Source organism: Staurois parvus, unplaced genomic scaffold (assembly GCF_062004578.1).
Source record: "Staurois parvus isolate SC_StPar_1 unplaced genomic scaffold, SC_StPar_1.0 ptg001545l, whole genome shotgun sequence".
NCBI classification, from domain to species: domain Eukaryota; kingdom Metazoa; phylum Chordata; class Amphibia; order Anura; family Ranidae; genus Staurois; species Staurois parvus.
The window spans coordinates 296108-320201 of NW_028319341.1; the positions used below are offsets into that span (position 1 = coordinate 296108).

A 24094-nucleotide genomic window follows, 5' to 3' on the forward strand; every position below is an offset into this window, starting at 1 on the left:
CTCCGGAAGCCGACAAGACTGGCGCCAGACTGGTCAGAAACAAATCGCACAGTGGTAAGTATAAAAAGTACCTACCGTACTTAGGGTTGCGCAGGCCCTTTTGTTCTGTCCCAGCCAGCCGCTCAGTCCCTCGCGCGGTCTTCCGTCAGTCAGAACCTGGGGCCCCACGTGGGCGCCAGCTAAAAAGGTTGGGAGAACCACAATCGGGCTCAGGGTAGGATTTCTGCTGCTGCTCCTAATTTTGAGATATGGATTGCGTGCACGCCGGAAAATAATTACACGGACAACTGTCCAGTACAACCACCTTCACATCATCTCTGTTTATTGCAGGGCGATGCTTAACCTTTTATACATAGAAAACAATAGAGTATACGTCACTATTACGTATATACAGTCACATTCTAAAAGGCACATTTTGCTTGGTTGAAATATAGGAGAAATGTAGAAACTTGATGCTTGCTTCTCATCCCGTTATCTCTTTTCACTCCCCTTCACATTCCCAAAGTCTAAGTAAAGGGTCCTTTCAGTGCGAAGGGAGGGGTTGAGAGCATCGCTCTGAGCAAAACAAGTTAAGGAGGACTGCAAAGCCCAGCAGACAGTATATATATATATATATACTCACAACACATATATTTAGAAATATAAAAAAGTATAAAAGTAAATATGTATAAAATGTATATTTTAAACAGAAAACAGAATAGGCATTTTACCAAATCCATCACACAATGATGGAGCAAGGCGGTTCTCTCGTTCTGGGAGGACGTCATATGATGTCCTCCCACTCTAACTGCGCATGCGCGTCTCTGGGAGGGACACAGCGGATCACCAATCAACGGAAAGAGCCGAAGATGTTGGCTCGGTCATGTGATCAGCTGTGTCCAATCACAGCTGATCTCATGTAAATCAGGAAATGCGGGTTATCAGCATTTCTCTCCCCACAAGCTTTCACGCTGACAGCTCAAGAGGAGAGGAGAGCCGGTAATCAGCATCCCTCAGAGGGGACATGTACACTGATCATCAGGGCACTGATGATCAGTGTGCCCTGATGATCTGTGTAGCCCCAACAGTGCCACCTGTCAGTGTCCATCAGTGCCAGCTGTCAGTGCTCATCCATGCCACTTGCCAATGCCCATCAATGCCACATTTCAGTGCCTACCAGTGCACATCAATGCCACATATCAGTTCCCATCTGAACTGCCTTTCAATGTCACCCATCAATGCCAGTCAGTGCCACCTATCAGTGCTGCCAATTAATGCCACCTATCAGTGCCAGTCAGTGCCACCTATCAGTGTGCATCAGTGCCGCCTATCAGTGCCCATCAGTGCTGCCTAACAGTGCCAGTCAGTGCCACCTAAAAGTGCCAGTCAGTGCCACCTATTAGTCCCACCTATCAGTGCTGCCTATCAGTGCCATATATGAGTGCTGCCTTTCAGTGCCCATCAATGATGCCTGTCAATGCCCATCAGTGCCACCTACCAGTGCCTCCTCATCAGTGCCACCTATCAGTGTCCATCAGTGCAGCCTATCAGTGCCCATCACTGCAGCCTCATTAGCGCACATCAGTGAAGGAGAAAAATCACTTATTTACAAAATTTTATAACAAAAACTAAAAAAAAAGTTTGTTTTTTTTCAAAATTTTCAGTGGTTTTTGGTTTGTTTAAGAAATCAAAATAAAGCTCTATCTGTCACAAAAAAATTATAAAAATTTCATATGGGTACAGTGTTGCATGACTGCGCAATTGTCATTAAAAGTGCAACAGCGCTGAAAGCTGGAAATTGGCCTGGGCAGGAAGGGGGTATAAGTGCCCTGTAGGCTAGTGGTTAAACTAAACAGCACTTATGCTTACATTCATCAACAGAATTACAAACAGAACCAATTCACAAATTTTTTTTTATTATCACATTTACCAAAAACAAAAAAAACCAAAGCACCAAAAATTTACAGTTTTTGCTTGCCCATAAACTTCATGTTGTTTTAAAATATACTATACATAATATATAATAAACTTATACATTTGCTTTAGCTTTTAAAGATTTGTTTTTATATTTCAACATAATAGGACATCTGAACACAATTTAAAGCAGAAATAAACCCAAAAAACAAAAATATTATATTGCAGTTTACCAATCTAAGATGATTTCCTTTATATTCACCTGCTGATCCTGCCAGTAAGTCTGTTCTTTTTCAACTTTCTTTAACAGACCAAGCTTTCTAGCAAAAGTGGCAATTAGACGAATGAGACAAACTATTTATCATTGGCTGGGTGCTTACAATGGTCACATTTTATTCATTTACATAAAAGCTGTATCCCCCCAATAAAAAAAGCATTGCTTGCTGGGTTTGCTTGCTAACACTACTGCTTCCCCAGCCTGACAATGCTACTGTCTAGATTTGCCTCTGTTACTCTTTTACCCAGAATGGAGACACCCTAAGACAGGAAGTGTGTTATTGGAGGGATCACCAGGTAAAAATAAAGGCAAAAAAGCATAAATAATGAAAAGAAAAACAGATGCAACCATCTAATGTAAGGATTGGTAAACTGCAATATAGAAAAAATGTTTGTTTTGGGATTTAATACTACTTTAGTCTTTAAAAAAAGAATCCTCAGATACCTAAATTCATTATAGAAGGTTAAATGGATTGTACCTTACATCAATAGCTCTACTTTGTATCAACATTTCTATGTCTGAAACGGGTTTATAATGGAACTAAACCCAATGATTTAAACAGTCCCCGCCCGGCCTGTAGTAAAATGACGGCCGCGTGGGACTTTCGTTGATCCAGGTGGGCGTCATATGATGTCCTCCCGGATTGCCATCTCACGTGCACCCGCGGGGCCACACTGCAGTGAGATCTGTCTCAACGCATCTGTGTACCCTTGCTGGTACTATGTGACCGCTGTTAAAAATCTCAGCAGGTCACAAGACAATTGTAAACAAAGGACAACTTCCTTCCATGCTATCCATTGTATACAATTGTGTTGCTAGCTGTGATTGGTCACAGTAATCACATGGTACAGACTGGGCCAATCACAGCCCATCTGTGCCATGTGATTAGCTGTGGCCAATCACAACAAAAACACTGAATGAATCGGTTTCAAACTTTTTTTTTGTTTTTCAAAATTTTCAGTCTTTTTTCATTTATTTAACAAAGAAATTAAAAACTCAGTAGTGATTAAATACCACCAAAAGAAAGCTCTAGTTGTGTGAGCAAAATGATAAAAATTTAGTTTGGGTACAGTGTTACATGAGCACGCAATAGTCATTCAAACTGTGAGACCACTCATGCTGAGTACTAAAGTTGGTAAAGTGGTATTAAATCCAAGAGCATACATTTACTATATTGCAGCTTACCAATCCTTAGATGTGATAACTGTATTTGTTTTATTTTTAAGGCATTCTTTCTTTTATTTTCACCTTGTGATCCTGCCAGTAAGTCTGTTATATTTCAACAGAACAAGTTGTCCCGCAAATGTAGCCATTTACCACTAATGGGTGCTTACAATGATCAGTGTTTATTTATTTATGTAAGGTATGGAGTCCTTTGAGAACTGGAAGTGCCCCCCGTGAGTTTGGACTGATGTTTTATACAGCCCTGTCTTGATCTTTTCACATTGCAAAATGCCTGGATGTCTGCTATCAGATGTGTCCTGTGAAACAGTATGGGAGTTCCATTTTGTGCTGTGTGGAAGTGATTGAACATCTTTGAGTATTCCTGAGTCTCATCTATTATCCAGTTGCCTGCCTTGAAGGGAGCCAGGGAAATTATCCCATGCATTTTATGATCTTTCTATGTTTTTAGTTGGTAATGGGACTGAAAAGCTTTTGCAAATCTTGATGATGGCTTGTTTCACTGGTGTAAGATGCACTAATTTATCTCATTCCTTCAGTAGAATATCGGGATTGATAAGTGGACTTACAAATGGATGTTTTGTCTCTTTTTCTACAATTCTTATGAATTAATTCTCAATATTTTTGGAGCTAAGGTAGATATCACCTAGCATGCTTGCAGCTGTTTTTCTAATGTTTTTTTTCTTTTTGCTGGCAAGACCACTATCACGGTTTACTATTTTTATGTCTGTTATTTATGTAAAACCTTCATCTCAAAAGGAACAAAAAAACTGTTGCTGTGACTGAGTGTTAGCTGTAGTTTGGCTTCAGTTTGTTAGTGTATCTAAATCTGCTAGTACATCTAACACTCCCCTTCCTCCTAATACAGGAGGTGTGTTAGTGGCCAGGTCACCAGGTGAAAACAGAGGAATAAAGCCCCCAAAAAATGCGCTACCACATCTTATAATTGGTAAGCTGCAATATATTATGTTTTTGGTTTTGGGCTTAATACCACTTTAGCCACTTCCCATCCGGTCATGTAGATAAACGGCTGGACGGGAGCACTGCCGAAGCAGGTTGACATTTCTAAACGCCACCTGCGTTCACTACCTGTGCGCATGGCACCGCGATTGGTGCCTGCTGTGTCCGGATTGCTGTATGGGACCTCTGTGTGAGTTCCTGATTCATGTGATCACTGATTGGCCAATCAGTGATCACATGAATAGTAGTAAACAAGATGTCACTTCCTGACATCATTGCTTACTACTTGTGAAATCTGTGAATGATCACAGAGGTCACATGGTACAAGGCTATTCACAACAGCCTTGTACCATGTGACAAGCTGTGACCAATCACAGCTCTCACAGTATTTTTCAATGGCTGCAAGAATGCAGCCAGAGATAAGGAGCAATGATTGCTCTTACAGCCTTTATGGGTGTAAAAGCAATCAGTGTAAAAAAAGAATAAAAAATCTTTATCACCCCCCACAAGTAGTACAGTGTCACTATGGCGACACTGTACTGCTAGGGTGACAGTATGTTAAAAAAAAAAACAACATAAAAAAATAAAAAAAAAGGTTTGAAAAATTATAATTTTTGGTTATAAACTAATTTGGGTTATTTTTTTTTTAACTAAAAATATAGCTGAATACATTTTGACCAAGATTTATGAAGAAAGACTATTTATTTGCAAACTTTTATAAGAAAAACACTTTTTTTTACAAAATGTTTGGACTTTTTCATTTATATAGCAAAAAAACTAAAAATCCCAGGATCAGTGTGAAAAGAATTTAATATGCAATTGTTTGTTTCTCTTTTTCCAATGACCACCTTATGACTTGGAAAGAACCTTATTATTCGTTAACATTCACATTATTTTATGTGCCTATTATCAGAGATCATATTCTTACAATACTCTTTGCCCAGAGCTTTTCTTATATGATTCCCTCTTGTGATTATTTAGGTCTTTTGCCTCGGAGCTGCATCTAGACCTGCTCTCTCTCTGATTTGTATGCTCCTGACCAGCTGCCAAGTGCTGTTTGTTTGCTATCCCCTTTGTTCTTCTTTTGTCTGGATATTTATTGTGTATACAATCTTCCTGTCTGACACAAAAATCCTATGCTCCAGTTCCAGTTTTGCTTCAATGCTCACTAACCCAGAGCAACTAAGCAGATATGGACTTTTGACTTGGCTCTAACTTCCTGTTATGTGTACATGTTCAGAGTTGGTGACTCAAAGTATTGAAGGCCAGGGGTCAACAATGGGAACCTTTATATTTCTATTACGTAAGGTATTCTTTAAAAGGTTAGTTCAGATTTGAAAAATGAAAAGGTAAGTTAACTCAAAACACCCTCTCCACCACTTCCACCACCTTATCCAGTCAGTATAACGGTCAGACACTTTAAAACAGCACTACACAGATTCGGAGGCTGTATAACCACACTGACCAATGGAAATCCTTTTAAAGTTTCTTCCAGGATGGTATCCCAGAATGAAGTACAGATTCTTTTTGGTCAGTACAGTCACATGGTCAGTGCTGATGAATGAGCACTTCAAAGTTCGGGAAGTACACCACTATACAGCGTCAAGAGCTATTTTGTGAAGTTCTTGACCATCATACATCCTGGAGAGGGTGTTCGAAGATGGGAATCATGTAAGGTACATGCAATGGACTGCAGTGGTGGGGAGGGTGTTGTGAGCTAGTTTAACTTCATTTTTGGGGAAAAGGTGAAAAGGTGAATTAAACCTTTAATACTCATATTATGAAGACCTACCCTATGTTGAGCAAATCCAAGTCTGGGGCTACAGAAGCTATCATTTTTTTGAAGAATGTTTGTTGGCAGTTGCTGCATTTGCATCACACTGAAATCAATATGATTCTTAGATAATTGTCAACAAAAAGTTAAATCTCTTAGCAGCAAAGAGTAGTAGGCTCTGTAGCCCTAGAAGGGCCTAATGTATGAAAAAGTGTGCTAAAGGTAACATTTTGGTTGCACCCAGTACACTATTAACTTCCAACTGTCACTTCTACTGTTATTGTTTGAAAATAATCTAGAGAATCAGATTTATTGTTATGGGCAACTATATGTCTGACCTGTAGCATATTTCTACACATCTGGAACATAGTTACCATAAGCCATTAGCTAAAAAAAGGTGCTGCTAAATTACTATTCACAACAAGTACGGTAAATACTGAGCAATAAACACAACTTGTGATATAGTGAAGCCACACTTCTCTCCTGGATTCATTGCATAAGCAAGTTCAGAGTATCACTCATAGGTATTCCACTCCCATCCAACATCCACTACATTGCATTTTATGTTACATAAAGGGCTCTTCATTCTCTGATGAACTCTCTCAACCAGGGTGGCCAGGTATCCTGGGGTGCCTTGAGGTTTCTTCAAGGATACCCTGACAAAATGTCTAAAAATGGGCCAAAGAGTGTTTACAAGCCAGCGGGTGGAACAAGCCTGCCTTTTAGTTACACAAAGCCACAGGTTTTCATTGTGCACCATTATGACCTTCTACCCGCCGGCGTCCTGACAACCAATTATATCATCAGTTGATATGGAGAGTGTCAGCTGCCTGCACAGCATCCTAGTTTGACCCTATCCTGCCCCATTTCCATCATTGCTGGGGTAACATTAGCTCAGTGACCAAGAAAAACTGAGGCAGAAGAGAATGGGGTGCCTCAAGACTGTCCAAAATTTTAAAGGGTGCCTCAGGACTGTCTAAAATTTTTCAGCCTTCACTGAAAAAAGGTTGAAAAACACTGAACTAAGGTATGTATGGTTTGGCAGATTAGATCAGTCTTAATCACCCTGTTTAACACAGGGACCCTGGAAATCATTTTTTGGTCTCAGGGAACCTGTGCCAATAATGATTACTATATCTACAACTCATGGCATATTAGTGCAAGACTGCTGTTAGAATCCACCGGTTCCCATACAGCCAACCTGACAGGCCCCTCCCCCCCAAAAAAAACCCCCAGTTTATTATGCTTCAGTTATGAATGAATACAGTGACTGATCTGTACCCATCACTCGTGGAGTTCATTCAGGAAAGAAAGGGGCTTGTAAATGGGACACATTTATTGGATCTTTCCCCCAGAGGGGACTTGGCTTACTACTTGCTACTTACTTACTACTACTATATGAGGGATGAATTAATATGGGGGATGAATTACTATAGGGGGGATGAATTACTATGGGGGATGAATTACTATGGGGGATGAATTACTATATGGGGGATGAATTACTATGGGGGATGAATTACTATATGGGGGATGAATTACTATGGGGGATGAATTACTATGGGGGATGAATTACTATGGGGGATGAATTACTATATGGGGGATGAATTACTATATGGGGGATGAATTACTATGGGGGATGAATTACTATATTGGGGATGAATTACTATATGGGGGATGAATTACTATGGGGGATGAATTACTATATGGGGGATGAATTACTATATGGGGGATGAATTACTATGGGGGATGAATTACTATATGGGGGATGAATTACTATATGGGGGATGAATTACTATGGGGGATGAATTACTATAGGGGGGATGAATTACTATGGGGGATGAATTACTATATGGGGGATGAATTACTATGGGGGATGAATTACTATATGGGGGATGAATTACTATGGGGGATGAATTACTATATGGGGGATGAATTACTATATGGGGGATGAATTACTATGGGGGATGAATTACTATAAAAACTTATTGCAACTAAAAACAGTGTACCATCATATGTATTTTCAGTTTTAAAAATGTGGCTCTCAAAATAAATTTCAATCGTGGTTTTGGCGAGATTTGGCTCAGTTGAAAAAAAAGGTTGCCCACCACTGCTCTGCAGTTTTTCTCAACCAGGGTACTGTGGAATCCTAGGGTTCCTCCAGAGTTTGCCAGGGGTTCCTTAAGTAAGGAGCAATTTCTCATACTGACACCAATGATATTTCTATTCATCTGTAAGAGGCGATTCTTCCCATTGATCTCAAATGTAAGGAGAATTATTTCGATTGACCATGCCACTAATGTACAGTGATCTGTAGAAAAAGTAAACGTTAGCTGTGTTTCTTTGATACTAGTAAGTTATTTCATGAGTTTCTCTGTGTTAAAAAGGTTGAGAAATCCTGCTCTAGAGCAGTGGTCTCCAAACTGTGTCCCAAGGGCCAGATGTGGTTCTTTACTTGCAAGTAAGATATGTAAAGTACTGTATATATTATTGCTGTTTAACATATATGTATTGAACACTTTTTTTACCATCAGCACAAATCTGCTTCATTCATTTTGTGCATTTCCTACTTTATATTACAGTAACTGAAGCACTATTTGTAATCTGCACACGTAGCAAAGCATGGCGGACACTTTTGCTCTCCAAAGCACTATCTGAAAACCTAAAAACAAGCACATCCTCTGATTCCGCATCATACTGTTTTGTAACAGATTTGTGTGACCTCTTGAGATAGCAGCAGTAATATTTCTTTTTTATCTCCCTTTGTGTCAGATGTTTAGTAGCCTGTCCTCTTGTTTTTACACACAGTCATTTTAATATATAAACAGTTTTAAAGGCATATAACTGAGTGCTTCTCCATTGATCTCCTCATACTGTTTCATAATTGTCCTTCAGCAACCGTTTCCTACAGATAATAAACGTGACCACAAAACCAAGTAATGCGATGGTTAGGATAACCACAGCAATGGTTAATCCAGCAATCTTGCCTGGAAAAAAAACACACACATTTTTAAATTAAACACCATACAAAAAATGACCATTAACAAACAATATACTTATTATGAGGAAAATTGTTCAGTTAATTCAGATCCCTGAGCTCAATAATTTCCCCTATTCTAAGAAGGCTATTAACAACCATCTCAGATTTTTTTGCTCACAGCACCACCTGCTGGTGAATCTGAGATCACACATTCATTTCTTTGCATTAGGATTTACTTTTCTCTAAAAGGCTTCATGCTCACTGTGTTCTATTCATGCTTTTTTCTCCTACAGGAGTTTAGCAGCAGCAAAAGCGTGGTAAAAAAACGTGTTTTTGCATGTGTGTTTAGGCATGTTCCTGTGTCTGAAGTTAACTCATTCTACTGACCAGAATTCTGGCCATTGAAATGCATTAACATGAAAATGTGCCTAAACACGCCTAGGGTTGAGCATTACCCCTGGGTCCAGGAGCGGACTGACAACTCATGGGGCCCCCGGGCAATAGGGGATCATGGGGTCTCTGTGTCCTTGCCCACACTCAAAGCACACCCAAAAAAAGCCTATAGAAGGTATCGGGGCATTTCATGGGGCCCCCTACTGACCCTGGTCCCTCGGGCAGTGCCCGAGTGCTCAAATGGTCTGTCTGCTCCTGCCTGGGTCACATATATGCGGGCGTGTGGGCCACATTTTGCACGGGCACGAGAGCCCATTCATTTGAATAGACTCCCGTGCCCCGTGACACGCAGGGAAGTCCCTGCACTTCTTCTGAAAACGCAGCCCGCACAAAAAACCTTGGTTCCCAGTACGGTTGCGTTTTCCAGTGCGGGCTGCGTGCCATTAGAACTAATGGAACCCGTCCACGGGTCTGCATTCTTCTGTGCGGGTGGTGTAGCTGCACAGATTTTTGTGCGGATCCCCAGCCGCACCACCCACACATACAGTCAGGTCCATAAATATTGGGACATCGACACAATTCTAACATTTTTGGCTCTATACACCACCACAATGGATTTGAAATGAAACAAACAAGATGTGCTTTAACTGCAGACTGTCAGCTTTAATTTGAGGGTATTTACATCCAAATCAGGTGAACGGTGTAGGAATTACAACAGTTTGCATATGTGCCTCCCACTTGTTAAGGGACCAAAAATAATGGGACAGAATAATAATCATAAATCAAACTTTCACTTTTTAATATTTGGTTGCAAATCCTTTGCAGTCAATTACAGCCTGAAGTCTGGAACGCATAGACATCGCCAGACGTTGGGTTTCATCCCTGGTGATGCTCTGCCAGGCCTCTACTGCAACTGTCTTCAGTTCCTGCTTGTTCTTGGGGCATTTTCCCTTCAGTTTTGTCTTCAGCAAGTGAAATGCATGCTCAATCGGATTCAGGTCAGGTGATTGACATGGCCATTGCATAACATTCCACTTCTTTCCCTTTAAAAACTTTTTGGTTGCTGTTGCAGTATGCTTTGGGTCATTGTCCATCTGCACTATGAAGTGGCATCCAATGAGTTGTGAAGCATTTGGCTGAATATGAGCAGATAATATTGCCCAAAACACTTCAGAATTCATCCTGCTGCTTTTGTCAGCAGTAACATCATCAATAAATACAAGAGAACCAGTTCCATTGGCAGCCATACATGCCCACGCCATGACACTACCACCACCATGCTTCACTGATGAGGTGGTATACTTAGGATCATGAGCAGTTCCTTTCCTTCTCCATACTCTTCTCTTCCCATCACTCTGGTACAAGTTGATCTTGGTCTCATCTGTCCATAGGATGTTGTTCCAGAACTGTGAAGGCTTTTTTCGATGTCGTTTGGCAAACTCTAATCTGGCCTTCCTGTTTTTGAGGCTCACCAATGGTTTACATCTTGTGGTGAACCCTCTGTATTCACTCTGGTGAAGTCTTCTCTTGATTGTTGACTTTGACACACATACACCTACCTCCTGGAGAGTGTTCTTGATCTGGCCAACTGTTGTGAAGGGTGTTTTCTTCACCAGGGAAAGAATTCTTCAGTCATCCACCACAGTTGTTTTCCGTGGTCTTCTGGGTCTTTTGGTGTTGCTGAGCTCACCGGTGCGTTCCTTCTTTTTAAGAATGTTCCAAACAGTTGTTTTGGCCATTCCTAATGTTTTTGCTATCTCTCTGATGGGTTTGATTTGTTTTTTCAGCCTAATGATGGCTTGCTTCACTGATAGTGACAGCTCTTTGGATCTCATCTTGAGAGTTGACAGCAACAGATTCCAAATGCAAATAGCACACTTGAAATGAACTCTGGACCTTTTATCTGCTTATTGTAATTGGGATAATGAGGGAATAATACACATCTGGCCATGGAACAGCTGAGAAGCCAATTGTCCCATTACTTTTGGTCCCTTAACAAGTGGGAGGCACATATGCAAACTGTTGTAATTCCTACACCGTACACATGATTTGGATGTAAATACCCTCAAATTAAAGCTGACAGTCTGCAGTTAAAGCACATCTTGTTTGTTTCATTTCAAATCCATTGTGGTGGTGTATAGAGCCAAAAATGTTAGAAATGTGTCGATGTCCCAATATTTATGGACCTGACTGTATGTGAACCTAGGGTTAATGTGTGTTTAGGCAGTTTTGATAATTTTTTTATTTGCTCAAAAGCTCCTCTTCTGAATGCATATGCAATGTTTTTTTTCTGCTTATAAATGGCCCTGCGTCAATACTCCTGTGTATGCATGGTTAACATGGAGGGGCAATTGGGTGAAGAAAAAAAAGCTCAAATCGTCAGCGTTTTTAAGGTCAAGGTCAAGTTCCAAAAGGCAGTTTAGGTAAAAAGCAGGAAAAGAAATCCATGTAATCAGAGGTGAGGTTTAGTTTATAGACTGTTTTGGGCCAACTGTACATCCATCAATGGTTATAAAGTTTGAAATAGTAGACTGATGCTGACTACATACTATCATTCCTAATCAGTGCATTTATTAGCTGTGATTATTTTAAAAATAATGCTGTTCATCTCTGCTGTCAGGTCAGCCAATTGTAAATGCAATCTATACTGAAAACATACAACACAGCTTTGCAACATGCTTGTGATCATGACCAATGTCAGAGTAGATCATATAGCTGTTATTATAGGATGGCTATAAGTGCTTTAATCTGCAAGAAATAACTTTTTTTTTCCTCAGTCCCTTTTAATGGTGCAAAGGAAACATTCCTTAGGTTAAGTAAACAATAACGGCAGTGACTACATTTACATTTCTAGCTTGTCAAAGGTCAGTTGCAATCCAGCAGCAAAGTTATCGCTAATCATTACCTTAAAAATAACCTGACACAACCCTAAGGAATTCTAACGTGATGAAAAAGGTTACCTTCACATACACTAGAATGCCAAAAAATGCACATGAACTTTAATGGTATCCCAGTCTTAGCCCATAGGGTTCAATATTGAGTTGGCCCACCCTTTGCAGCTATGACAGCTCCAACTCTTCTGGGAAAGCTGTCACAAGGTTTAGGAGTGTGTCTATGGGAATGTTTGACCATTCTTCCAAAAGCGCATTTGTGAGGTCAGGCACTGATGTCGGACGACAAGGCCACAGTCTCCGCTCTAATTCATCCCAAAGGTATTCTATCGGGTTGAGGTCAGGACTCTGTGCAGGCCAGTCAAGTTCCTCCACCACAAACTCGCTCATCCATGTCTTTATGGATCTTGCTTTGTACACTGGTGAGAAGTCATGTGGGAACAGGAAGGGGCCATCCCCAAACTATTCCCACAAAGTTGGGAGCATGAAATTATCCAAAATGTCTTGGTGTGCTTGGCGTGCTTTACACCATTGCATGCGATGCTTTGCATTGCACTTGGTGATGTAAGGCTTGGATGCAGCTGCTCGGCTATAGAAACCCATTCCATGAAGCTCTCTACATACTGTTGTGCTAATCTGAAGGCCACATGAAGTTTGGAGGTCTTTAGCTATTAACTCTGCAGACAGTAGCGACTTCTGCTCACTGTGCGCTTCAACATGCACTGGCCCCACTCTGTCATTTTATGTGGCCTACCACTTCATGGCTGATGTTCCCAGTTGCTTCGACTTTGTTATAATACCACTAACAGATGACCGTGCAATATTTCGTAGGAAGGAAATTTCACAGATGGACTTATTGCACAGGTGGCAACTTATCAGTGTACCACGCTTGAATTCAGTGAGCTCCTGAGAGCCTTCTTTTGAAAATGTTTGTAGAAGCAGTCTGCATGCCTAGGTGTTTTATTTTATACACCTGTGGCCATGGAGGTGATTGGAACACCTGAATCCAATGATTTGGAGGGGTGTCCCAATACTTTTACCTTCTAAGCCTAAACATTGCTCCTTTTAGGTGATGAGTTGCTTGTCATTAGCTATCCATATCTCTAGATCTAATGACCATTTTAACATGTGGTTTTTCAAGGTAACCTCTGCTTTTTTTTCCACCGTATGCTCAGTTTCAGTCTTGTACAAAAGGGTTTTACTTTCTGCATTTAATTTTCATTTGTAGTGTGGCTTAAACCCAAGTTGCAAAAAATTTAATTTATAGTGTGGATGCTCAGTCTGAAGCTGTGTTTCCCCAAGTGTTTCTTTGGGCAAATCTATTATATGCTATATGTATTAATTTTGCTTCAAAAGTTACTCAATCAAAGAGAAAAGCAGATGAAACATAGATCCTGCTCTTGCACCTTGCGTTGAGTAGCATGTTCAAAGGAAGATCAAACAATCTATACAAGCTCTTAGAAAAGTTTTGCCTTCAGTTATACTTTAATGTAAACCTGTTTCTTTAACCACTTCCTGCCTGTAGGGCACCATATGACGTCTCGGGTTGAGGTGGTTATATCGGGATGATGAGCTAAGGCTGAGAGAAGTGGGGCAGCGCTGTGAACCAATCAAAATCTGCATCTACTATTCCTCTGGAGCACGCAATGCTGTTTAACGCTGGAAACCTGCTGCCAGGTGGAGACAGCACAGCAAGCAGACCATTTACCTAAACAGCTTAATGGTTTTGCTTCATTATCCAATCACCAGAGTAGGCTTAGACAAGTGACCTTGCTGTATTACTTGACTGCATTGGAGAAAATTGGGGTCACCATTCTAGCTATGCTTTATACCAGGGGGCTAGGATCACACAACTATGTAAACACACCTACAGTTCATTTGACAGGTAAAGCAGCTCACATACATTTTTTTCATCTGTGCATTAATGTCCAAATCCAAACACACTAACCCCCCTCCAAACATACTGCAAGATTAAATGCTAGGGAGGTGCAGAATTTCTTCTATGACTCCGTGCTCCAGCAGACTTTGGTGGTCCCCTCTTCTCCTTGAAGATCTGGTCTGTGGCTAGAACCTTGGCACCGCCACATACAGTGCAGGGCTATTAACTGTGTATTGTACATGGCGGAGGCAAGCATCTGACTGTGGCCAAGAGCAGCTTTCAGAGGGGGCTGTGGTTGGCTGGTAGTATGAATCAAGAAGCCTGCTGGAGCAGGGATTCAGGTATGTAATTCAGCCTCTTTCAAAACCACCTATGTTTTATGAGCATTTAACCCTTGCAGTCTGGAGTGTTTTTCCCAACGTATTACACTTCTGTTAAAAAATGTAAGAAGATTGAGTATGGAAGGCATTTAATTTGGACACTTTTTTGTGTTAATAAATGATGTCAAAAGTCAAATTCAGATGTATCCTTAGACAATGTTACTGCTGAGCTGGTAAAAGTACTGTAAGCCCTGGTTCACACTGATGCAGTGCGGAATTCGCAGCGTTTTCAGTCCGAATTCTGCACTGCATCAGAATCGCACCCCGTTCATGCGAACCACTGCGGTTGTGTATGTTAACACCCCAAAAGCCGTTCGCAAAACGCGGTGCGATGTGCAGAATCGGATCGTATAGGTGTGAATACCCATGCGATCCAATTCTAGTGTGGGCCAAAAAAAGTGTCCTGAACGTTTTTGGTGCAGGTGCGGTGCGAAAATGTATGGCTCCAATCGCACCGTACACAAATCGCATGTGATTTGCACAGTAATGCGGTGCAGTTCCTGTGCGAATCTCAGCTTATTATAGAAGCATGAACACAATTTATATCATGTGAGTGCATTAAGGGCAGCATTTTTTAGGAATAAAGAGTTTTATATAGTACTGCACTATTTGTGTTCTTTGTTTTTCATTGCCATTTAAACGTGGGAATCGTTTTTGGAGGATATCAAGTGCAGATGTATCTGGGGAGGAGCTCTTAAGAGCTTGTTTGACTCTTTAGCCATACCATCAAAGAGTCCACTTCATCTGGTGAGTGGGGATTAGATTGTCAGTCACTGATGGTGTGAGCACTTTTTTGAAGATTCTGTTGGGCACTATTTCTGGATTTGGAGCACATTCTTATATTTGGGACTTTTGCTTGGACTTTTTACACATTTATATTTTTTGCGTTGTGGAGTGTTTATTTATATTTGATTCTTTTTTTCCTTTCATGAGCAGCAGCATTTACATTTGGATTATATATATATGTTTTTTTCTTTGGTGCAGGTTTACTTTATATATATTCTTCATATGTCTGGGCTATGGGGTAGAGTGGCAAGACGGAAGCCTTTTCTTATGAAGAAAAAGATTTCAGTTTGTTTTTCAATTGAGTTGTACAGTTTATAGGTTACATTAAAGGTGGAAAAAGTTCTGAAAGTATTTATCTTTGTTTTTTTACATCACAGAAAACTGACATTTTAACAGGAGTGTGTAGACTTTTTATATCCACTATACACCGATTAGGCAGGATAGGTATGAGGGAAGAAGGTATATTTTTAAGACTAGTTAGTGTTAGGCTGGAATTGTACTTTAAGATGGTCATAGTATGTATATGTTTGGCAAAAAAAAATTTGTTTAATGAAAATTTGAACAATGTGAAGGAAAACATATTGTCAAACAATTGCATAATAAAGAGTTCCATCCTTTCAGTAAAAAAGTAAAGGTAACATTTGACACCTTGGTTAAATAATTGTAACCATACCTGAGCTATTATCCTCATCTTTAAATCCACATTCTTTTCTCCAATCTTGGGCAATGATTGAGGATGTCAGGTCAGTAAAATGCTCCAAACTACAAGACTGGGAACATTCTGGTAAAGCAACTGGGTACGGCTCAACTGAAGAATCATTCCTATAGTACATCTCAATAGTATATTTCCTATTATTTGAATATATAATGGTTAAACATTTTTTATCATGTTATGCAAACTACATGTATAATTTCTTAAATATAGATCAATAAACAGTAAATATATGATACTTTCAAAAATGTTTTAGGTAGTGTGTGTTGGATTTAAAAGAGATTTAAAGTCACAGAATACACTTTTATTTTATAACATCAGCATTTTAATAGCAATACAAATGATAGTTAATATTGGCAATCCAACATACGCTTACTTGAAAAATATCCCTTCCTGTTGTGAGTGCTGCCTGCCTTTTGGCCATCTCTTTTCACAACATCCTGAATTCCTTGCATGCTTTGCAGCTTCTCCTCTGCTGTTTACATTTAATTTCTAAGGACTGCATATCCCATGGTAACTTGCTGCCTGAAAGCAGTGAATCCTGTACTGACTTTACCTCCTGAAACTCCTCCTCTCAGCACCTCTGTAGTTAAGAAGGCAGGTACTGGGAAATGTATGACACAGCAGTGCCTACTCATAAGGCACAGTGAATACGTGTCACAGAATTCAAGGATGTAAATGCTGAAGTATCTTCACAAAGCAAGATTGTTCAGATTAATAGGAATAGGCTAGAAATGATTGAATTTCAGTATAGAAAGCAATATATGATGTTACATTTTGACCATAGATATGTTTTAAATGGTTTAAGGGATGCACAGAACAGAATGGTATGGTTGAGTCAAAACCAAGTGTTAGAAGCGTTTGTTTTCTATGGAAAGCAATAAAATTCCAGCTAACATTAGACAGCAGGTATTGTAATGAGGTAAATCATTTGCATGGTTAGCATGAGCATCAGGGATGTATTGAGTTATTAGGCTGAAGAAAAGGAATGAGGAAAACTTGCATATAGCCTCCAATCAGATTTAAGGCCTGCATCAAAGGCCTGAGGACCTGTGTTGATGGCATCAGCTTGATATCTGTTTCATTTGCTTTTAACATCATTCAGAATTAATTCACAGGTGCGTTTGCTCTACTCTGACCTGTAGGCTTTGCATTCCCCTACACTTGTATAGGAATGCAAAACCCACCTGACGTGAACAACAGCACATCAAAACAGTCTCTAACACTACTATTGCATGTCCTAGGTTTCATCACCTAATTTTGCCCATAGTCTACAGAATAAGATTTCAGGCTTTGTTTTCAATGGTGGGCTCAGCCTCCTAACTGCTGTGTCTCCAAACAGGAAGTTAAGGGAAATATTCCAAAGAGGTCACAGACAACAAAAAAGTATTTTAGCCATTCTCTGCTTGATCCAAAACCAAAATAAAAGTCCTGACTAGAAATACAGTTTAGTGGAAGTTGAGAAACCTAAGACAATGACCTAAGCAGCTTCAGTGTTTTTGCTATCAAATAATTGTTCCACGGTGCCTGTAGCTACAGAGGTAAGCGAGGGACTTATTTTAAAGGTAATATACTCTTTCCTAGGATTATGTGAATATTTAAATGTCCCTTGCCTTGGCACAAGTCTAATAGAACCAATAAGAACTAAATCCCAAGCTATCCTTTAATTTCAAAGTAAAATTTTTTGCAGCCAATATACAGTCTAATCTGGTCTATTTTTGTTGGATCAAGAGATGATCCAATATCAATAAGGCAACATAAAGCAACCCCAAATAAGCATTTCTCATGAATGTGATTCAGGAGATTAGGAAACCCCACCAGATTGTTTTCCTTGATGCTGCAATTTTCTGCACCCAGGTCATTCTGCCTGCTCCTTTGCCCTAAATAAAATTGTTCATGTGACTAGAGCACTCCTGTTTAGAGGGGCAAATGGACTATAAGACATTCCCAGACAGTTAGATTGTGCATACAGGTTTGACTGTCCACTAATGCGTGTGGTGTAAATCTAGGACTGAAGGAGGCACTCTCAGTGTCTGCCATCATTTGTAAATTCACAGTATGCAGGAAAAAGTTCTCTCCTTGCCTACTTTGTATTGAGCAGGATTACCCAAGAAACTTGTATAAGCATTTCATGCATAGACTGCAAGGCTTTTGTTAATAGCTAATCAATAGCTTACACCATGAAGGTGATCTGCGGACTATCACTAACAGTTAGTGAAGCTGAAGTTGGCCATACATTGGTCAATTTTCGAACAAGTGATCATGTGATAAGTCTCATTGTATTTACGGTGTAACATGTTAAGCATCTATCACCTTGCGCCCGATCTGCCCCTCTTTCTGACAGTGAGCCAGAGACCTTCTCCCCTCAGCTGCTGTCATAATTTAAAAACAGCACGGCCACAAAGGTCTCCGCCCACACGGCTGCGTCATTCATTCACAGAGTTATGTGAATGAATAGACTACAAGTACTGTCAGCCATTGTGGCTGATGGCTTGCAGTTCCCAATGAACTGCAAGAGCGCTGGTGAGTGCTCTCATAGTTCATTGAGCTTTCTGGACTTCAGTAACTACCTACTTGTATCTAAGGTACGGACAGACAGTGTATTGCAATCTGCAAGAACCTGACATTGCACCTATGATCTGCTAATCACAGGTGCAATGCTTCATAGGCTCCTAGGGAAAAAAATAACAAATGCATATTTTTTTACCTGCAAAAAAAATTAGCATTTATAATTTTTTTTATGGTGAACTTATCCTTTAAGTGATTTTGGAGTGAACTGGTATGACCATATGTGTGCTATAAGAACTAGCATACAGTATACATGCAATATGAAAACTTCCTTTTTCATTAATGAATGCTTATATGTAAAAAAAATATGAAATGGGATCACAAAAGTTGAAACTATAATCCTACAAATATCAATTGTTTAGATACTTACTCATTGCCAACCTGGTAAATCTCAAAAAAATGACAAGAGGCATAAGGGGGGAGCTTTTCATTGGAGACATTTAGTGCTGTTTGCAGAGCAGCTATAGTTGTATCATGCTGAAAGAGATAAACAGATCACACCAACTGTTACAGATCAGGTTTATATAGTATGATAAATGGTCTTCCACATAATCGATATACATGAATTTGCTGTTTATTAGCTAATTTCTGAAGACATTGGAGGGAATTCACAAACAGAAATACTTATGTTTTGGTCCGCTAATACTGGCACATTTTATATGTACCAAAAAAACAGTGTTATGAGACAAGTGGTGGTTTTGCACATGCCAAATCATGATTAAAGTTCTATCAATGTACAGTCATGTGCATCAAATTAATAAAGAACTTGCATCAATGTTCTAATTTTAAAAAAAATTATGTATGAATGTGACTTAGGGACCTTAGATTGTAAGCTCCCCTTGTCACCAGAGAAAATAAGTGCAGAGATCTGTAGGGGATAGTGGTGAGCTCAGGCATATTCAGATCTTATTCTGAACTAAGCCTGCCAAGAAGCTATCACTGCACTGGGCCAATCAAGGGAGATTAGAGTATTCATTGCCCTGCAGCCGAATGTATACATGTGACTGCAACGTGGGGAATGCCCCAGCTGCAGCTGATTGGCCCAGGTACAGGTGACAGCTTTCTATATACAGTGAGGAACAGAAGTATTTGAACACCCTGCGATTTTGCAAGTTCTGCCACTTAGAAATCATGGAGGGGTCTGAAATTCACATTGTAGGTGCATTCCCACTCTGAGAGACAGAATTAAAAAAAATATTCAGGAAATCACATTTTATGATTTTTAAAGAATTTATTTGTCTTGCACTGCTGAACATAAGTATTTGAACACCTGAGAAAATCAGTGTTAATATTTGGTACAGAAGCCTTTGTTTGCAATTACAGAGGTCAAACGATTCCTGTAGTTCTTGACCAGGTTTGCACACACTGCAACAGGGATTTTGGCCCACTCCTCCACACAGATCTCCTCTAGATCTGTTAGGATTCAGGGCTGTCGATGAGCAACACGGAGTTTCAGCTCCCTCCAAAGATGTTCTATTGGATTTAGGTCTGGAGGCTGGCTAGGCCACTCCAGAACCTTGATATGCTTCTTATTGAGCCACTCCTTGGTTATCCTGGCTGTGTGCTTCAAGTCGTTGTCATGTTGGAAGACCCAGCCATGACCCAACTTCAATGCTCCGACTGAGGGAAGGAGGTTGTTGCTCAAAATCTCACAGTAAATGGCCCCATTCATCCTCTCCTTAATACAGTGCAGTCGTCCTGTCCCCTTCGCAGAAAAGCACCCCCAAAGCATGATGTTACCACCCCCATGCTTCACAGTAGGGATGGTGTTCTTGGGATGCAACTCATCCTTCTTTTTCCTCCAAACACAACGAGTGAAGTTTAGACCAAAAAGTTCTACTTTGGTCTCATCTGACCAAATGACTTTCTCCCATGCCTCCTCTGGATTATCCAGATGGTCATTGGCAAACTTCAGACGGGCCTGGAAATGTGATGACTTGAGCAGGGGAACCTTCCATGCAATGCATGATTTGAAACCATGACGGCGTAGTGTTCTACCGACAGTGACCTTTGAAACTGTGGTCCCAGCTCTCTTCATGTCATTGACCAGCTCCTCCCTTGTAGTTCTGGGCTGATTCCTCACCTTATCAGTGATACCCCATGAGGTGAGATCTTGCATGGAGCCCCAGTCTGAGGGAGACTGACAGTCGTCTTTAGCCTCTTCCATTTTCTAACAATTGCTCCAACAGTTGATCTATTTTCACCAAGCTGCATTGCAATTGCCCCGTAGCCCTTTCCAGCCTTGTGGAGGTCCACAATTTTGTCTCTGGTGTCTTTTGACAGCTCTTTGGTCTTGCCCATGGTAGTAGTTGGCGTCTGACTGACTGTGGGGTGGACAGGTGTCTTTAAGAGCTCAGACAGGTGCTACTAAGTTAGATTAATGAGTGGAGTAGAGGTGGACTTTTTAAAGGCACAGTAACAGGTCTTTGAGAGACAGAATTCTTGCTGTTTCTTAGGTGTTCAAATACTTATGTTCAGCAGTGCAGACAAATAAATTCTTTAAAAATCATACAATGTGATTTCCTGAATTTTTTTTTAAATTCTGTCTCTCAGAGTGGGAATGCACCTACAATGTGAATTTCAGACCCCTCCATGATTTCTAAGTGGGAGAACTTGCAAAATCGCAGGTTGTGAAATACTTCTGTTCCTCACTGTATATACACACAGTATACACACACACATATATTAATTATGAGGTGCATAAAGATTATCATCAACCAATGTCCAAATCTAAATTAGAGGTCTAATGTGTTATATTTTCTCACATAACAGATCCTTTTAGAAATAATGAAGAAATACCGCCAGGAAAGTCAAATACATACCGCAGAGTACATTATCATCTTTTGTTTGCTGGGTGGTGTGAGAGCTTGTGTGATATTTTCTATAATGGCTTTCACAAGAACACCTGAAAAGAAGATAAAATGCTTTCAATTAATTGAAAAACGTCAAAGAACACCAGGTAAGCAATTTTTGGCTTAAACACCATCCCCTTATTGGTAATACAATATAAATTTGGTGGTTTACTTCTTGGCTACGTGAGTTCTCACACTAGTTGTCAATTGTTTAGCTAGCTTGCCTTTGAAAAGTTACATGAGGCATATGCAGTTTATAATGCAGTAAATCTGACATTTACCAAAAATTCCCTACAGGTAAATCTTCCAGTTGCATGTATTTTAAATGACGGTGATTGATTCACCAACAGTGAATGCTTTGGTAAAGTCATATTCACTGCTTTACAAACATGTACCTGGTGTCTATAGGGTATTCTTACTACTACAGTAGATACGTATGTTGTTTTAATCAGTGGAACAAGCATCCAAAGTGTATCTAAAGAAAACTCTAGGTAAGGTAAGCATGGTAATTTTCCTCAGTTTATGCTGTCTATGTTTCGTTGGGGAGATTTTTTAGACTTTCTGTCCTGGGGACATAATCTTTCTCAGACTCAGTTCACACTAGTGAGGATGGTAGCCGCTGCGGGCCCTACACTTCATCCTGCAGCTGCAACCACCTGCACACAAAATGCGGGACCCGTGGGAGGGTGCCATTATTCTTAATGGCACGCCACCCGTGCTGGAAATCACACCCTGCTGCAACCTCTGGAAAGGTGCAGGGACCTTTTCCCTGCTCTTTGCGAGACAGGGCAGCCCATTCAAATGAATGGGCTGCTGTGCCACAGCCAAATGGCACTAGTGTGAACCGAAGGTTGAGTAAGAGCACAGTCCTCGCTGGTAAAGATATCCCCATTGAGTGTTTCCATTTCTACTTTCCTTAAAACACATGCAGTACAGTACCTGACACTCTACAATATTTTGACTTTCCCACCTTCTCTGCTACAAGTGGAATTCCAGTTTGAGTCTAACTACTTTTAAAATTGTCCTCTCCCTCCTCCTAACATCTATTGCTTACTAACTTGGTTATGAAAGATGTATATACTTACCTATTTCCTACTCGCTTCCATCCGGTCACTTGATCTTCACAGTGATGGTCAGCGGTAGATTCAGGGGAGAGAAGAGAGTGCTCTGATAAAGTCTAGAAAATCTGGAGTGGTGACATCCCCCATAGACTTCAAGGTCCATTTGATATCGTTGCTCCCTTCTCTCCCCTGAAGCCACACTGACTGGCACAGGGAAATTGAATAACCTGAGCAGACCAGAGCAGACTGAAAATAGGTAAATAGGTCAGTTAGCATAGGTGTTAAGAAGGAGGATGGGGCAGTTTTAAGAGTAGTTAGGGTTAGTCTGGACTTCTACTTTAAGTTGGTTGATATCATTGATTATACAAAACAGACTGAGAAAAATTTTGCTGCATTATGAAGACAGAGCATATGAGGAGAGAATACCAGCTATTTAATTGCAGCACCCTCCTATATGTTGCTAGGTTGTTAGGTTAATTTAGTTTTTGGCTCCTCTGTAATGAGTTGAGCATTGCTGACTGATTCTGGTTTTCACAGGCTGCAGGTTTTATTGCTCTTCTCTGCTTTCTAGAAAACTGTAGGTTGTTCTGGAACATAGGTGTGGTGCAAGGCAAATGGGCAACATGAATATTTATATGGTTTCAAAAAAATTCCTGGGAGATATGGCCCAGATGATGACTGGGAAGGTGTATAAATAGTCTGAATTTCTTAACAGCAGTGTCTTCCTGCCAAGGGATTCCACATGTTCAGATGGGGGTGAATACCCCTCACCTCAAGCCACTGAGGTCCCAGCTAGTTTGTGAAAGACTGTTGGCCAAGCCTGGGCTTTGTAGATTCTCTTCTATTCATACTATCAGCCTCTTTAGAGTTATCGTAGGAGAACTGTTCTTTAACCTAGAAGTCAAGTAGTTCCTTTCCTGAGTGATACATATCTCTGACCTCTCCTAATCTCTCATACACAGATTTTGTTCTGAGTAAGGCAAAGGCTATCTGTTCCTGAAGTACAGTTATAGTAAGTGTGTCCTCCTGTTTTGTGCATAGTTCTGGAGTATCCCATACAATTCCCTATCCCTATGCAAGTTACCCCAAAATAAAATAAGATAAAAAGAAAATACCCCTAGATTGTCCAATGAGCCAATTGGATCAACTGATGCTGTGTGCCTGGCTGCCTCTGCACTAATCTGGAAAGAAGATTCTTGGGACCAAACTAGCGGGCCCTTTGGGGAGTGAGCACCACATAAAGAATATGTAAACACAACTAGACATGTGCTATTCATTTCATTATGAATCGAAATTTGGACAAAATTTTCATTTGGAGATTCGGATGTATCTGAATTTCTGAAACACAATAGTAATACATTTCAACAAATCCAAAATAATTTATAAAAAAAATAAATGATCTGAATTTGAAGCAAAAAATTAATTTGAATATGAATTTGACAATGCAATAAAATTCAAATTTGGAAATGAATTTGGGTTTGAAATGGAAACATATTGCTAATAAATACA

The 24094-nt window shown here is 40.2% G+C and overlaps 1 protein-coding gene across 1 annotated transcript in view; it reads right to left on the minus strand.

Moving 5' to 3' along the window:
• Positions 1 to 305: 305 nt before the first annotated feature.
• LOC149435315 (prostatic acid phosphatase-like) overlaps positions 306 to 24094 on the minus strand; it is a 94008-nt gene continuing 70219 nt past the window's right edge. The window contains exons 8-11 of the mRNA XM_089662802.1: positions 21495 to 21577; positions 19043 to 19149; positions 16066 to 16241; positions 306 to 9070 (exon numbers count right to left, since the gene is read on the minus strand). Of these exons, the coding sequence (XP_089518928.1) occupies positions 8952 to 9070; positions 16066 to 16241; positions 19043 to 19149; positions 21495 to 21577 (485 nt within the window). The 3' untranslated portion in view covers positions 306 to 8951. The remainder of the gene's footprint in view (positions 9071 to 16065; positions 16242 to 19042; positions 19150 to 21494; positions 21578 to 24094) is intronic.